Here is a 16620-nt window from a genome sequence, read left to right as displayed (position 1 = left end):
CAAGTTTTGCTCCACATTTTGCACTGCAAAACTCATTTTAACGGATCGTTATGTCTGTGTGATTAAAAGTTACAATCATCATCTTTAAATTACTGATTATCAGTTATTCTTAGCTTTCCCCACCATGGAGATGCGCTGATGAGAAATGCTTCACTTGGAGCCTCACACATAGGTCTTAAAGACAGGAGCCCTGTCAGAAAAGGTGGGAGTAGCATCCTACACCTGCTCTGGTATCCATACAGCTTCCAGTAATTCTGACCTTCCAATTTTGATTTAATTTTATATTTTCTAAAACCACTTTGCTCGGGGCACTTGAGGCTCTTTCTTTCCTTTGTGTTAAAAATCTTATCTGATTTTGGATGAATTTTTAAAAAGTCATTATATAATGATGTAATTATGTGATGATATCATCATGCACTGCACTATGTGTTCATCACATGCTGATGATGACTATCAGATATAACATACCTGACAGTGTTTACTCTGCTCTCTTCTGCTTCTATAATCATCAGAGGCTGTAGAGTTTGTAAGCACCAAGTATCAGATTCCTCCACTGGATTAAATGGGCAGTGGAACGAAGTTAAGATTTTTGGGAGTTTTGATAAATCCGTGAATCACTTTTAACATTCCTCTTCAACCTGAAATATGAACCACAGAACATCCTGATATATACTGTATCTCTGTCACAACTTATTTTTTAAGAAGTAAAGTTTTTAACAAGGCCATTGCCACAAAATGGAGCGAGTAGGACACGTTCATTTATTTGCTGGGTGGAGAATGTAGCCTTCAAAATCATTTTGGAACTCTCTGCTTTAGACTACACATATCCGATGATGTGCTGGTTATCATCTCAGTAGGCCACAGTGCTCCTGGACTAGAATAATTCATGTTGTGAAACATAAAGAAAAGTGCCTCCACTATGTGTCCCTGCCCACCAAGTAGATTCCACCCCACCCTTCCATCATAAAATCTTTATGGAACTCAGCTTTAGTAGCAAGAGACTAGAAAGGTGGCAGGACTGAAATTGAGGCTTATCTGCTAATTACGGTACCTTATTTCAGCAGGGGAGAAATCTCACTTTCAGGAACTGTTATGTATTGGGTTTAACATGTGTTTATGTTACAAGGCGCGTTTGTCTACCAACGCTTATACAATTGGTTAGAACGCGCCTTGTAACATAACATGTGTTAAACCCAATACATAACAGGAACAAATAGGAAATTACATGAGATGAGGGAGAAATGTGGTTGCTTTTCCTGTGTCAGACCGGTTTCTCGCAGAGTCAAACTTTTTAAAAAGTTTTGCCTGCTTTCCACATTCTGCTGAGATCTGCAGTTGTCATGACTTTTTCACCCTCTAACAATAGAAGAGTTGAAGCACTCTTGGGGGGTGGAATGTCGTAAAGCTGCAATGAAATAAAGGGAGTGTTCCTTCAAGTCACTGTATTTAAGATTAAGGAGCAAGCAATGAGCAGTTGATCAACTTATTTCAGGGGTTTTAGGAATACCTAACAGCCTAGGATTGAGTTTAGTTCATTGTAAGGAGCAGAGAATTGTTACATACAGGTGGAATCTAGTCTGTGAAGGCTGCCGGCTGACCCTTAAACAGCTATCCCCCCCTATCCCACACCTACACTGGATTACTAGAGCACTCCTCAGCAGTCAAGGCTGAAGAAGAAATCGGGGCCCATATGTGTGCTCCCAATGAAACAAAGATCTCCAGTTGTTTCTTATCGTAATCTAGAAGCAATGATGGGGGATCTTTTAGCCTTCCAGATGTTGCACAACAATTCCCATCAGCCCCAGCCAGCATAGCAAATAAGTCAGGCATGATGGGAGCTGGGATCCAGCAGCATCTGATAGGCCACAGGTCTCTTCACCCCACCTTCTAGGCTCCTCCTATGCAATTGACAAATTCAGGATCTGCTGTGCGTTTTCCCTTAACCCTGCCGGTGTCACGGGAGACATGGGGTGGGGACACTGCGCAGCTTTTTACCTGCTGCTCGAAATCATTTTATTATTGCTGCTGCTGCTGCTTGCTACGGGATCAGTACAGACACTTCGATGCTATGGCTTAACACTGTCGGGAAAAGTTTAGCCGACGAGTATTAGGGCTTGTCCTGACCACGTCGGCAGCGACGGGATGTGGGGACGACGGGGACCAAAAAGTGGGCGCTGACGGCTCTTCTCTGTGGAGAAGTTGCCCGCAGCGGCGGCGGCGGCGGCCTCGGGAGGCATCACGTGCGCGCGGTGAAGGGTGGGTCGGTGGGCGGGTTGCCTTCGGAAAGGGCTGCTCCGCGGCTCCTTCCCGTCCCTCTTCCCTCGCCTGGGTTTCGGGACGCCCTCCGTGAAACTCCGCCCCTGGATATGGGCGAGCGAACGAGGAAGAGGCGAAGGGAAAGAGAAAGGCAGGCGAAAGGAAGCGCAGGGGGCTCGGCTTTGTCGTGAGCTCGGGAGCTGCTTCGCCTTCCCATCTGCCGGGGGAGCCCGACCAACTCCGGGGAAGAGGCGGCGGCCGGGGGCTGGTTGGCTGGTTGAGGGCGCAGGAGCCGCGGCAGCCACCACCGCCGCCACCCTCCTCCTCCGCCTCCTCCTTTCTCTCCTCCCCCAGCGCCGAGGCCCACTAGGAGGGACCCAGAGGAGCCCCCCGGAGCTCATTCCCTGCTGGTGGGGGTGGCACACGCAGCCCCGCCATGGCCACCAAGGTGAGCAGAAAGCGAGCCCTGCACACGGCAGCCTCCCTTCCCCAGCGCCGCCCGCTTTTTGTTTGTTTTCAAATAACTCGGGTGGGTGGGGGGGTGTAGTTTCTGAGGGAACGGCTCGCAAGTGGGGCGCGTTTCTCTGGGGGTTGGGAGGAACCGGAGGGCGTTTTGGCGGGACTCTTGGCTTGCCTGCCCGCCCGCCAGCGCCGGGGTCCGGTGCTGGCTTGAGGATCGGGGCATGGCGGAGGGCGGCGTCTGAGGGTCACCCCCCCCCCCAGTTGAAGTCACTTGGCACAGTTTAATCTATTCCAGGCAGACGGGCAAACGTGCGTTTGGGCCTCCAGCACAACTCTCCGCTGTGGTCTCAGCAAACGGGAGGAATGGCTGGTGAAGAGCAGCCTTCAAACTTCTGAGTGCCTCTGGAAAGAGTTTCCTTTCCACTGGCGATATTTTCATTAATCCGTGGTAAACAGTGAAATGAATGACTCGCTGGGTTAAAAGGCTCCTCTCTTCTAGGAGACAAACTCTTGTTCCTCCATGAGTAACTTTTCCCCAAGTTCTGGGTTTGAAGACAGTAGTATGTGACAGTGAAGAAAGAAAAAACCTGCTTCCCAACTCCATTCCTAGGTGTCATCACATTTTGTACACAGTGCGTGTTAACTGGTTGTCCCTCTGGTAGTATCTGTTCCGTTTTGTAATTCTGAAAAGTTGCTTGAAGTAATGCAGACATTACAACCGGTAGTATCCTAACAGCCAAGTCCTATGCATGTTTACCGGGAAGCAAATCCCATAGTGTTCAATTGGTCTTTCCTACTAGTGTGTTTTGAGTTACAGCCTACATGTGCTTTCTGGGCTGCAAGAAAACATTTCAAAAATACTTTTCTGGGGCGGGGAAAAGTGCTAAGATATCTCAAGGGAGCAGCAGCTGATTGATGTTAGCATAGTCTGTGTGGAAACTTATTTTTAAAAATCAGTACTGTTTTCATACTGTAAATGTTCTACAGCAACTTCATTCTGTTACTGTTTTTAGTTCTAAGATCAAGCAGTAAAAAATTGGCCACCAGGTGATTTTAATACGTCCTTTTTCCTTTCCTTGATTACATCATATGTTAGTTTTGATCACGTGTATATTTCGAACTAGTATTTCCAACCTACACATGATGAGGGGAAAATGAAATGTGGTGTATCTGTCCTTAAAGAAAGAGACCATGTTTGCTTCTCAGTTTATGCATATGCTTTAGAATGGCATTTTAATGTTTAGTTTAGACATGCTTTTGGACTCTTCTCTGTTACCCAGATAAAGCTGTTGACTTTTTTAAAAAAAAGTGGTTTAATTCTTGAAGTTCTTAAATAGTCTTTCAGAAACTAAAACAAAAGGCCAACAGGCCTAGCACTCTCTAAAACACTGTAATTATTACAGCTGTCTGTGATGTGAAATGCTCTAACTTTGCAAAAGTGTTTTTACAGAATTCATTATTATTGCAATATCCCTCGGGCAACTCATCCCATTTTATAGACGAGATGCCAAAGCAAATATATCTGTGGATTTACTGTATCCATGGCATAAGCAGGACTGAATCAGATCAGTCACAATGGGCCTCAGTCCACTTCTTTATTGCAGACCAATTCAGGCCATATTGTGCACTCGTGTTACTTTTCTGACAAGTTTTAAAAAGTTGATCCCAACTCCTTTTCCTTTTCCTGCTTGAATTATGAGTACTGAAAAAGGAAAGGTAAATTAGAGAGAACTTGGATATAAGTACTGATTAAATTGATCCTTATGTTCAGAAAGGCATCAAGTTCTTTGTAGTTTATCCTTTATTTTTGAGTACTCAGCATTCAAGTAGGAAAGGAAAAAATGAGTAAAGTTTTAAAAAACTAGTCACAAGGAACAATTGCTGAGTAATACTCTTACCTCATCCATGGCTATAGATAGCTCTTTCCTTTGAAGTGGTGTTTTTAGGTATAATAACCACAGAAAGAGTATTGAAATCCTTCAGTGTGAGTTCTCAGTTTAAAGTTCAGTGTGAGTTCTCAGTTTAAAGTATATGACCAAGGTAGATTGTTTTCTTACACTTTCATTATGAAAATTATTGGTATTCTGTATTACTAGTCTAGGATGTGCAGTTATGAGGTCTTAAAAATAATTGTGAATAGGGCTGTGGAAATCAAGTGGTTTCCATTTTACAGCAAAAATTGGAATGGAAGAGTTTTTTGTTTAATTTCCTGCTCTGGTTTTATTTTAATTGAGTTCCTTTCCTTGTCTGGACCTAGACACCGGATAATATAATATTAAAAAGTGTAATGACAGCTGAATAATGAACAAATCAACAAAAATAAAAATAACTGTTTTGATAGTTTTAATATCCTTTGGCAGTAGTTGAGTAAAAAGTTGATGAAGTAACATGCTTTCCTTCTTTAAGAAAAAGAGCAGGGGAGAAAGGCCACTAATTGGAAATGCAGTTTTGTTTCACTTGCCACCACTCAGTGGAATTTGCTATAACTTTTTCTTTACTGGCTTGCTTTAAAATGGGGCATATGTAGATTTTTACTGAAGGACTCCAGGCACCTGTGGAGAAGGAACCGCTGTTAAGATAATAAATTAATCTGCAGTTACAGATAGGTAGCCGTGTTGGTCTGCCATAGTCAAAACAAAATAAAAAAATTCCTTCCAGTAGCACCTTAAAGACCAACTAAGTTAGTTCTTGGTATGAGCTTTCGTGTGCATGCACACTTCTTCAGATACACTGAAACAGAAGTCACTCTATATAGTGAGAAGGTGGGGAGGGGTATTACTCAGAAGGGTGGTGGGATTGGGTGATTGGCAGATAGCTGTGATGAGCCTGTTGACGACTCTTAACGACTGCAATAGGTCTTACAGGAAAAAGCAAGGGGTGAGAAGGTGAAAAATGGTTAAAAGGTTAAAACCATGGAGAGGTTAAAACCATGGAGAGACCTGGTCTGAACAAAGACATTGGATTCTTATCTCATTATACATGACAAAGCCATTTTTCACCTTCTCACCCCTTGCTTTTTCCTGTAATACCCCTCCCCACCTTCTCACTATATAGAAGGGTCTGGTGACTTCTGTTTCAGTGTATCTGAAGAAGTGTGCATACACACGAAAGCTCATACCAAGAACTAACTTAGTTGGTCTTTAAGGTGCTACTGGAAGGAAATTAATCTGCAGTCATTCTTGTATGCAGTGCAGTGAAGAGATCATTGGGTGAGTGGTACTTGAGCTTGGCATGAGTTGGGATGAGAGGAAGGAAGGAATTCATGCTGAAAGTTTTTAGTCTCTCAGCCTCAATCTGTGAGTCCTTACGCAAAGTGGTGGATATACTCACATGCACATGCTCACAGAATCTGTGCACTAACACGCCAGTCAGCTGAGGGAAGGGGCCAAAAGGTAGAGTAAGTTTGGAAGAGAAGCCAAAGTTTGAGATGCACTGTGTGCCTGTTTGATAGAGCATGGGTACAGTGACATGTCTATTCATAAGCTATTTGACTTGCATAGGCACTTTTTCTCGAGTCTAATGCCTCCTGTGGGGAAAAAAATCTTATCTTAGTTATTCATCAGTGGAAGTATATGCCTAGATTTTGGACACTTTGAGGAGATCTAAAGCTATTGCTTAGTTTTGCAGGTTTATAGTACTGTGCTCTGTTGATGTCCCTTTCCAGTGTGGCATGGAAATATATTTACAAAGCACTTTTAATACCAGAGTGCAATGTGAATTTCCTCTTGCCAGCTGTTGAAAGCCAAAGCTATTGAAGGTTTTCCGCTTAGGCAATAGCAGAAACGTAGTCCAATTGGTGCTTGCTTACTTCAGTGTTGAAAGGAAGTGAAGGATCATTGTTTCAGTGCCAAACAAATGCAACTTCATTGTGTAAACATAGAAGCTTGCTGCATCCTTTTATTTGGCTAGTTTTCTAAAGTCAAATGAGGATTGCCCTATCTTTTGCTTACGTGAAATTGTACTGTGAATAATAAATAAAAATATATATCTGAGATTCTGGGAAGCATTCAGGAATAATAAAAAGTTTAAAAATGGAAGGCTTGTGCTACATTGTTTCATAGTCTGTTTTGTTTACATTCTCGAATTATTGACTCTCAATATGAGTTGCAGGTACCTGAAGCAATGTTTACATTTTCAATAATTAATTTAAAAAAATTAAAGTGCTATTTTAAACAACTAATTGGATGATATTTAAACCTGGTTATTTCAAAAATTGAAATTCAGCGTTTAAGTCCATGGATGATAAGATGCAGGCAATAAAAATTGCCAGCTAGAAACTTAAAATGGTTAGCTGCGAATATGTGCTTCTCAAAGCTGAAAAGACCAATGGCTCTGTAAAGCTAAATGACAGACAACTCAGTCTACCCATGTAATTCTCATTCACTTTATGTGTGAAATGAGTGTACTATATGTGCAATGATGTAGAATTTCCATGTATGTGTGTGTGTCCAGAGTTAACCTGAGAGAGGTGGGTGCAACTTGATGACCTGGCTCTTGCAATTGGGAAAACTGTTTGCTTTAGGTGAGCAAGTGACATACAGAATAATAGAATTGCAGAGTTGGAAGGTACCCGAGGGTCATCTAACTTAACCCCCTGCAATACAGGAATCTCAGCTAAGACATCCATGACAGATGGCTATTCAACCTCTTCTTAAAAACCTCCTGTTAATGAGATAATGTTTCTCTTGCCATAATCAAGAATGGGGCTTTGCCCTTTTTGAGGGCATGTCTGTTAGGATAGTCAGGATCTTATAAGGTTAAAAGAGACTAATATAGGCCATTAGTCTAGCTGGTTGGTGCAAAACTGGACCATCATTCCATCAACTCTGTCAGTAAATGTAAGAATTTATACTACTGTGATCTGAGAGCAGGTGCCCCAAAAGCAAGCAAAGTCTCTTGCTTTTGTATATAGCTAATTCTAGTGAGGTAACCATGCTAGTTTGTTGTGGCACAGTTTGATAACACCTCAAAACCTTGACATTTATTGCAGGGTTTTCCAAACTGTGGTCTATAGACTATGTTTCGTTTAGTTACAGTAGTTTGTTGTCTGTGAAGAACCTTTACAATGTTAATTCTATAGAATTCTAACTGTAATACAAAACAATACAACATAAGAAATAAAAGAAGTAATAAAAATGCAATTAAAAATCATAACAGCATCTAGCACAGGTTCCAAAGTTGTTGCAAGAGACAGAAGAACCATTAAGTTGTTTGCCAAGACCCCCAGCCAAACTCAAGTGGTCCATGGGGAGAAAAGTTTTGGATCCTCTTAATTTATTCACAATAGTTGGTATATTTCCAATGACATGCTGAACAAACACAATACAGCTGGAAGTGTTGTGGCACACGGAAAAGCTTAGCTTGCCATGAACCACGATCCCCAGTTCAGACATAATGCTTTACCGAGGGGAGTCAACTGTGTATTTACTGTAAATCGTTAACTATGGTTTACAATGAAATGTGAATTGTGCCACATTTTGCCAACATCTTGTGTCAGAGAACAACAAGCACACCTCATTTTTTTTCATAATTGTTGAGAAATGACCATTCTTAACAAGTGCCGTTGTTTGCATCCCTATGTAACAAGTTAAGGGAAAAGGACATTTCCATTATTGAAATGAAGTTATTTTTCTTTGGCATAAATTTGAGAAAATTGGAGATCATCTGGATAAAACATAATTATTTTTATGTAGAGCATCCCTTTTAAAGATCCTTCCCATAGTTACAAATGGAGTCTATGAACAGGCATGAATTGATTTCAGATGATACAAAAATAATCATCTTGGAACATGAACACATGACTTCAGTTACAATCTTCCTTTGTTCTGGCCAAATGGTGACTTTATACTTTTCAGTTACCGTATATTAGAACTCATGATGGTGAGCCCTCCCCTTTCCTCCAGTTTGATATGAATGGACTCAGGGGGAAAAGGTTTGAAACAAAGGAAGATCAAGCCCACCCCTGCCATGCCAAAGTTCAGTTCACTCAGGATTCTGGTGATGCAAAGAACTGAAGGCCTCCTTTCTCAAAACTTAACTGCAGCAGTGTCAGGAATTGCGGCAGGGCCTATGCTAGACTGTTTCCTAGGACACATTTGTGATAGCGTGCCATATTTTTCCCATGTCGTATAAGAATGATTAGAACTATTTCACATGGTAGGAAGCATAAGACTTTGGATGCTCTCCCCAGAAATGTACACTTGATGTGCCTGGTGTCCGGTAATGTCATTTTTATTTTCCTTAAGCTTTTAAATTTTTGGCTTTTCTACTCTAATATTAATGTTATGCTACTTTTATAGATGTTCAGTCTTTAGCTTATTTTATAGTGGCTTAATATTTTATTGTAAGCAGCCCTCATGTACTTGAAGGGGAGATATCAAACTTAATGAATGATAAATAGAAAGCTGTGTTACAGTGAGTGAAGCCATTGGTCAATTTAGCTACTATGCTGTCTACTACGCCAGCTGGCAGTGCCTTTACAGTGTTTCAGAAGTCTTTTCCAGCCATGCCTGGAGATGGCTGGGATTGAACTCTGGGCTTCTTACTTACAAAGCATATGCTCTACCACTGAGCTATGCTACCCTTTCCTCATTGCTTGGGACTCTTAAACGATAATGGCTTGGTTTGCCCATGCAATAAGCCAGACTACGGCTTACAGGGACTCTGTGAACATTCTTTCTCTTGGAGGCAAGCTTGCATCTACTTTCCACCCTCCTGGTCCTTTTTGTTCTGTGCAACAACTAAGTCAAAGTTTGGCTTAGTTTGTCACTTGAACCCAGGATCATGGTTAAGCTCTCTCCTTTTTAACCATGATCTGTAACCCTAGGGCAATCCTTGACTACAGATCATAGTTAAGGAAGAGAGAGCTTAATCACGATTCAGATGACATGCTAAGCCAAACTGAGCTAAAAAGACTGGGGAACATCAAAGTGACTGATTTTCTCCCTGGGAACAGTCTATTCACATTATGCCTTGGTTTGGCCTAGTGTTGTGTGTGCGTGTGGCCAGTGTTTAGTGCTTAATGGAAGCTTTATTGACAGCCCCCTTGTTGCTTCTACTTCATGTGGATGTACTATGTATCCTAGACAGTCATTCTTTTTTTCTTGCAGTCTCATCCTGTTGCAAGGATGAGCAAGAAAACAATTGTGAAAGTGCTGTCCTTTTTTGCTCCATTATGCTACTGAGTGATAGAAATAGTATATTTTGCCATATGGGGTGTTGTTCATTCCTGAAAATGGTTATCTTCCCTGCAACTTTAATGGCATTACTTGCTGTGCTGGTAACCCAGCATTTCCATAAACATGGTTGTGTGCTGGATCCCACCCACCCCCCTTATTTCTTTTTGGTTAGGGCAAGGAATCTTTGCATGTAGGGAATGAAACTCTTTGCTTTGGCCTTAATTGACAGAACAGATTTCTTCCTTCCGTTTTTTAAAGGCTTGGTGAAGCTCAGCAGTTTTTTTTTAAAAAAATATTCTTCCAAGATAATTTAGAACTTAAGAAAACAATGTAGGAGCAAAACATCTTGGAACAGTGCTCATTTTATTGACTCATTAGAGCAGGAGTCTTCAATCTAGGACCTTGTAGGACCCAAGTGAGTTGCAAATCTGGCCTGCAGGGCCATTTGAAAACCCCCTGAGAGTCCGCTTTTCCTTAGCGCAGTAGGGGGTGGCAAGCAACCCCAACACGGCTTTTCAGCAGCGTGGGGACTGGTTGGACAGTCCCCGCACCGTGCTGAGGTAGACTCTGACGTGGCCTTTCATTCGTTGAGCCGCCGCTGACACACAGCTAGATATACAGTCCATTTGTAAAACAGTGGTTAAAACAGCATTAAAATATATTTTCAACAGGCATGTATTCTGCATAGTCAGTGAGATTTTAGAAACCATGTGGAAAAATAACATTCTGAGAATGTTTTTGTGTCTGGAAAAGACTTGGAACATGTTGCAATTACATTTTGCTGAAGAGTTTATTTCCACTCAACAGTGCTAGTAATTGTTTCACAGAGTGGCATCCCTATTTGTTTCTGAAGCACCCAGGCAGGTTTCCTGACAGTAATCCAACCAGTGTTATGTGCTAAGAATGAATTCCTTACTACAATATGTTTGTATATTCATAATTGTTTAAATAACATCTGTGCCTTGCACAAGGCTCACATAGTCAATCATCCAGGCAATAAATGTGGACAATATATGGTCTACATAAAAATTAGGCAGAATTTATAATCTTTCCGATGCTACATTATAAAAGATGTAGTTAATTTGGACTCGTACTTTTCATAGAATCATAGAATTGTAGAGTTGGAAATGAGCACCAGGGTCATCTAGTTCAACCCTCTGCAATGCAGAAATGTTTTGCCCACCGTGGAGCTTGAACCCACAAGCCTGAGATTAAGAGTCTCATGCTCTACCAAGACACTTCACTTCAGTGCATGCACACGAAAGCCCACACTTCAGTGCATGCACACGAAAGCTCACACCAAGAACTAACTTAGTTGGTCTTTAAGGTGCTACTGGAAGGAATTTTTTTATTTTGTTTTGACTATGGCAGACCAACACGGCTACCTATCTGTAACTGGGTTAGCGGAGTCTGTAACCTGAAGCGTATGTAACCTGAGGTACCACTGTAATATGAAGATGAACTGCCCTGTTTTTCCTGACAGTAGAACACCCTAAGCGTTTTAGTCTACACTTAATAAAGAAGCAGTCAGGAATCTCTGACTTCTGGGCCTGGTCAGTTTCTTGGTAAGTGGGACTTCCTGTCATCACCAATCAACTGATTGGTGCTGCAGCTAGCCTTCAAAGCTGCTCAGTGAGCCCTTTTTAATTTGTCATCTGACATAAAAATGATTCAGCTGATTGATAAATAGGTGCCCACCGATCAAAGTTGGCCTACAGGGTTGGAGGAAACCTGCCAGTTGGATCAAGTTCCCATCCCTGACTAAAGCATGGAAATGAGCATGAATAGCACAGCCGTCTATTAAATAGTGTATGCCACAACTGAACACATTGTTGGGGCTCATTTCTAAGAAACAGACCCTTATCAGGACCAGATGCTGTGGAGTCCAGCAGATGGAGGATGGGTATAATAAGATGGCCAGAATAAGATCTAATTTTCAGCTTCTGATTCACAGCAGCTTCTTAGGGTGCTGCCACTCCCTAATAAACATTGTTGCATTTGACAAAACCAGAAAACTGATAGTATATCTTATGGAGATTCAGTAAGTGGCTTTAATATAATTTTTTAAAAACCAACTTATTCTTGTGTTTTTAACTGAGCAGGAACAGCACAGAATGCACGATTCTTGTAAGCCACATTGGGGACCAATTTTGATTGAAACCAAACCTGTAATTAAGCCTAAGCACATGTAACTGAAACAACTACATATTGCATTCCCATTTGCCTCCACCTCCCTTTCCCTCCCCTTTGTTGTTTTTCCTGTGTCCGGTCTTAGATTGTATGCTCTGTGGGGCAGGATATAAGTATTTTTTATAATAAAATACAAAGCCCTGGAGTTATTGTTCCACTTCTTTGTTTGTGTGAAGTAATTAGTTCCATAGGGAGAAAAGAGACCTTGTTGACTCCTGTTCCCTACTCATGGTGCATAAATGAGCGGAGAGCTGTAGATTTTGTTGATTCCTGATGTCAGCAATATTTTTTTCTGAGCAATGCAAATAAATATTCATACAAAAACTAAAACTGGAAATTGACATGCTATCTTCGCATACTGACGCATTGCTAGTTTAAGTAAGGATAGGATAGGGGATCAAATAGTTAATCCATTGCTGTATAGAAGGTGACAACTTCTCCGTATGGTGCTTGAAGCACCATGCATGACATTAAATTCCAAATACCAGAGATGTAATTCAATAACAACAAAAATCACATATTTGAAATAATATGAGGTTTCCAGGACTAAATTATATCTTCAACCACAAAGCAAAAACTTTCCTTTTTAACCAGGCCTTTGTAATTACCAAAACTTCACCTCATAAAGGTTTACAACTGGACAACTAGCTATACATCATGTGGATAAGGGGCCTTATTTCTGCCCCACATTGCTCATCCTTAGGGATGGAGAACAATTTATGGTAGAGCTGTCATGCATCCATTAAGTACAAATTATTAGAGGTCTTTTTTTATGAGATCAATCCTCAGACTTAAGTGAGGGCATTTTGATATATAAGAGTGCTGTGAGCTACTAATTAGGTTGAATGTGGAATTCAAACTTCTGTTCTGGTCCTTGTGAAGGTGCTTTAAAAGGCTGGGTGGACTATGTAGACTTGAGATTGTTGATTGGTGGTGGAGAGATTCCTAAATTTCCTCAGAAAATTAAGCAATAATCAGGTTTGGTACTTGAGACCTGATTGTGTCTCCAATTTAGATTTTTACTGATAGCAGATTTTACATAAATTTTTGGAGTTCCAAGTTTTTCAAAGTGCTAACCGTAACAAGTGATGTGTCACCAATTCCTCTCTGCTATTACGTCATTTCTTTTGAACTCTGGTTTCCTACAAATGTTTGCTTTGAACCTTTAACTAAACACAGAAGTGTTGTCACTGATATAGTTTTTGCACATCTACAGGCTCGGGTTATGTATGACTTTGCTGCTGAACCTGGAAACAATGAGCTGACAGTCAATGAAGGAGAAATCATCACAGTTACCAATCCGGTAAGATGCAGTCAGTGGAAATCAAAGTACCATACATAAACCTACTTCCTGGAATTTTGGTATAGAAACATTAAGTATTTACCATATTATTGAACCTGAAACCTACAGATACATAATTTGCACATTTCCCTTCTGTCTTAGTAGATTTGCCATTATCCTCCAAGTTAATAGATACATTACTTACTTACTTAAAAGGAAGCCATAAAAAGAGTTGGTCACTGTTATGCATTTTTCTAAGGGGGCGGGACTGGAATTCTATAGACTTATTAGTTACAATTAGTTCTTTGAACTGTGCCTCAAAGTTGCAAATATATCTTGGGCAAACATACATATGATATAGTGATACTGGAGCTATAACTTAAATGTAGCCTTACTTGGAAGGAAGTCCCATTGAATTTTGGACTTGCTTCTGCTTAAGCATAAAAACTATGGAAAATTTAATAGTTCAATAGGTATATCTGCTTCCATCAAATCTGCCAGCTAAAATTGCTGGCAAGTTGAATAGATCCAACTTGAACTGCTCAAGCCTAAACACTGTCTTGCGGGGTTTACTCCAAAATGAACATGAGTAGGACTGCAGTTGTATGTAGTTGCGTCTGGTTTTCATAGAGCCAATATGATGTCGTATGTTGGACTCAAATTCCGATTTTCATCCAGCTATGAAATAGACTGCTTAGCCTTCGCTGTCTCACAACCTGACCTAGCGCCTATGGTGGCTGTGATAATAAGACTGCAATGCTATCCGCTGACTGGCAGTGGTGGGACTTGATGGTGTGCTGCATCAAGAGTCCCACCATTCATGCCAGCCAGGACAGAAGATGGGGGTGCAGGAAACAATGCCCTTTTGCTGTGTCGGCTCCTAGGCTGTCATGTTGAAGAAGCCTGGATCAGCAGCAGAGCCCCTCAGTATGCAGCAAATTCTGTGCCAGCACAGCCCCACTGCTGAAATGCTGAGTTTTTTTGGGGGGTGGAGAGGTCATCAACTGCAGCTTTTGGAGATGCCAGTGGCAGTAGCTTCTGAGTGGAGGGATACTTGTGCTGCATTAAAAACTTTCCAGCACATTGTATCAGGGGTTTAGCTTGCTCTATCAATTGGGAGACCCCCCATTGTGCTTTGGAGGAAGCTTGGAACAAAAACGTGATACTAAGAAAACATGAATATGCTAAAAAGACGTTTGGAATGCATTTATTTAAAATAACTAAACTTACAATTTATTGTCTTCATAATTTTAACTACTTAACACATTTGTTTTTATTTGTTGTAGGATGTAGGTGGAGGCTGGCTGGAAGGCAAAAACAGCAAAGGAGAACGAGGACTTGTTCCCACAGATTATGTTGAAGTAAGTTACAAAATGATATTCATTGGTGAGATAAAATGAAATTACTAGATATTGTATAGATAACCATTTTTTTAAAACTGGAAACATACACTCTTGTAAGTCAGTAAGTGAGATACAGTATCACACCATTGTTTCTGTGTTTGTACATATAAGAGGCCTATAGTACACTAAAAACCAAATTGCAGTCTGCTTGGGGCTGCAATCCTAACTCCACTTACCTGAGAGCAAGTTCCATTGAATTAGGGTTGTTCTCACTTACAAGGAGCAGCTTGTTCTTACTTAAATGGAAGATGGAATGAAACAGGGCTTGTTCCTGTCTTGTATGTTCAATGCATGCACATAGAGTGATACAGTAAGGCAGTGGTTCTCAAACGTTTTTCACAGCGACCATTTGAAAATTTCTGAGCATCTTTGTGAATCATTTAATGGTTTTTCTGCCTCTTGTAGCAGTCACAATGTGCTGTGCTAGATGCTGTATTATTTTTAATTGTATTTTTATTGCTTCTTTAATTTCTTACATATTGGATTTTATTGTATTACAGTTTGAATTCTGTATTATAGTATAATAGAATACAATATAAGCAATAAAAGAAGCAATAAAAATACAATTAAAATCAATATGAGTGTTTAGGGTGATGGGTGTCCTGTCTCCTGTCTTCAGCCATAAACACACTAAGCCATCTGAATGAGTCTCACAGAGAACCTAAGTCCATTGATACCACTGAGTGTGTTCAGAGTGTGACTTTTCTTTAATATAAAGTTGACATTTTATTTTAGAAATGTATTTTCAGCAGCATTCTGTTTTTCAGATTCTACCTGAAGGTACCAAAGATGGAATTTCAGTAGCTGACCAAGCCTTTTTTGATGGTCTCTCTACTGCACAGGCTAATTTGCAAGCAGCAAAAACCAATAGCCAGGTAGGTCTTGTTTCTTTAAAAAACCCTTTATTTAGAGCATGTTTTTCTTGAGCACCAGAAGCATGACAGACTGTATTGAACCAAAGAAGCTTGTTGAAGCCCCTTGTGAGTTACTCTAACCTGCATGGAAAAGACAACTTCAGGTGTTCTTTAATCCTTTGAAAATTAACTCCTCATTTATTGACATAGTTGTAAGGGAAATGAATGGAAATGTTCTGCTAACATTACATTGGATCTCTTCTGGGTCAGACCAAAGCTCTGTTTTCTGTGACCAACCAGATTTATTTTAGGAAGCCATAAACAGCCAAAGGTTCTCCTTTTTTTTATTTGCACTCCAGGTACTGGCATTCTCTGGGCATAGAGATTCCAGTTAGTTATCATGGTGGTTGATAAACCTATTCTCCATTAACGTATCTCATCTCTCTTTGTGGTGGGCAATTCTTTATTGTTCACTTGTATTAATTTTGCCACAGCTTTTGTTCCTCCTTTGTTCTTGTTTTTCCTTCTTTAAAATAAGACTTCCTTCTTCTCCATGAGGGATAGCTCAGTCAGTAAAGAATGAGACTCTTAATCTCAGGGTTGTGAGTTTGAGCCCCATATTGGGTGAAAGATTCTGGCATTGCAAGGGGTTGGACTAGATGATCTTCATGGTGCTTTCCAATACTACAATTCTATGAATCTGTATAGCTTCCTTTGCTTGTTAACTATGCTGGTATCCTCTTGGACTTGTCTTTACCTTTCCTAATATGTGTGGTATACATTGTATCAGAACTAGTCTTAACAACTGTCTATAACCACTGAGTCATTCAACCGTTCACATAAATATGTGTTGAATTTGATAGCTCTTTGTCAGCTGTTAGCAGTTGAACATCTTGCACCCCTGTATGAAGACTGATCCCAGGTTCTCTTTTATCCCCGCTTGGATCTTGTGTGTCCTGTGTACCACATCAACCAGCCAGCATCCTTGACTGCCT

The 16620-nt window shown here is 40.7% G+C and overlaps 1 protein-coding gene across 3 annotated transcripts in view; it reads left to right on the top strand.

The window, feature by feature from the left end:
• The first annotated feature begins 475 nt into the window (after positions 1–475).
• Positions 476–16620, top strand: part of SNX9 (sorting nexin 9) — a 43438-nt gene continuing 27293 nt past the window's right edge. For 2 of the 3 annotated variants that reach the window (XM_079971880.1, XM_079971878.1), the window contains exons 1-4: positions 2393–2704; positions 13303–13389; positions 14655–14729; positions 15539–15646. In XM_079971880.1, coding sequence (XP_079828006.1) covers positions 2693–2704; positions 13303–13389; positions 14655–14729; positions 15539–15646 — 282 coding nt within the window. In that variant the 5' untranslated portion in view covers positions 2393–2692. Of the gene's footprint in view, positions 527–2392; positions 2705–13302; positions 13390–14654; positions 14730–15538; positions 15647–16620 lie in introns of those variants that run through there. The other variant, XM_079971879.1, reaches the window with a different exon arrangement.

This window comes from Podarcis cretensis (assembly GCF_951804945.1).
Source record: "Podarcis cretensis genome assembly, chromosome: 3".
Classification (NCBI taxonomy): Eukaryota; Metazoa; Chordata; class Lepidosauria; order Squamata; family Lacertidae; genus Podarcis; species Podarcis cretensis.
This window is presented reverse-complemented; position numbering and strand designations above follow the sequence as displayed.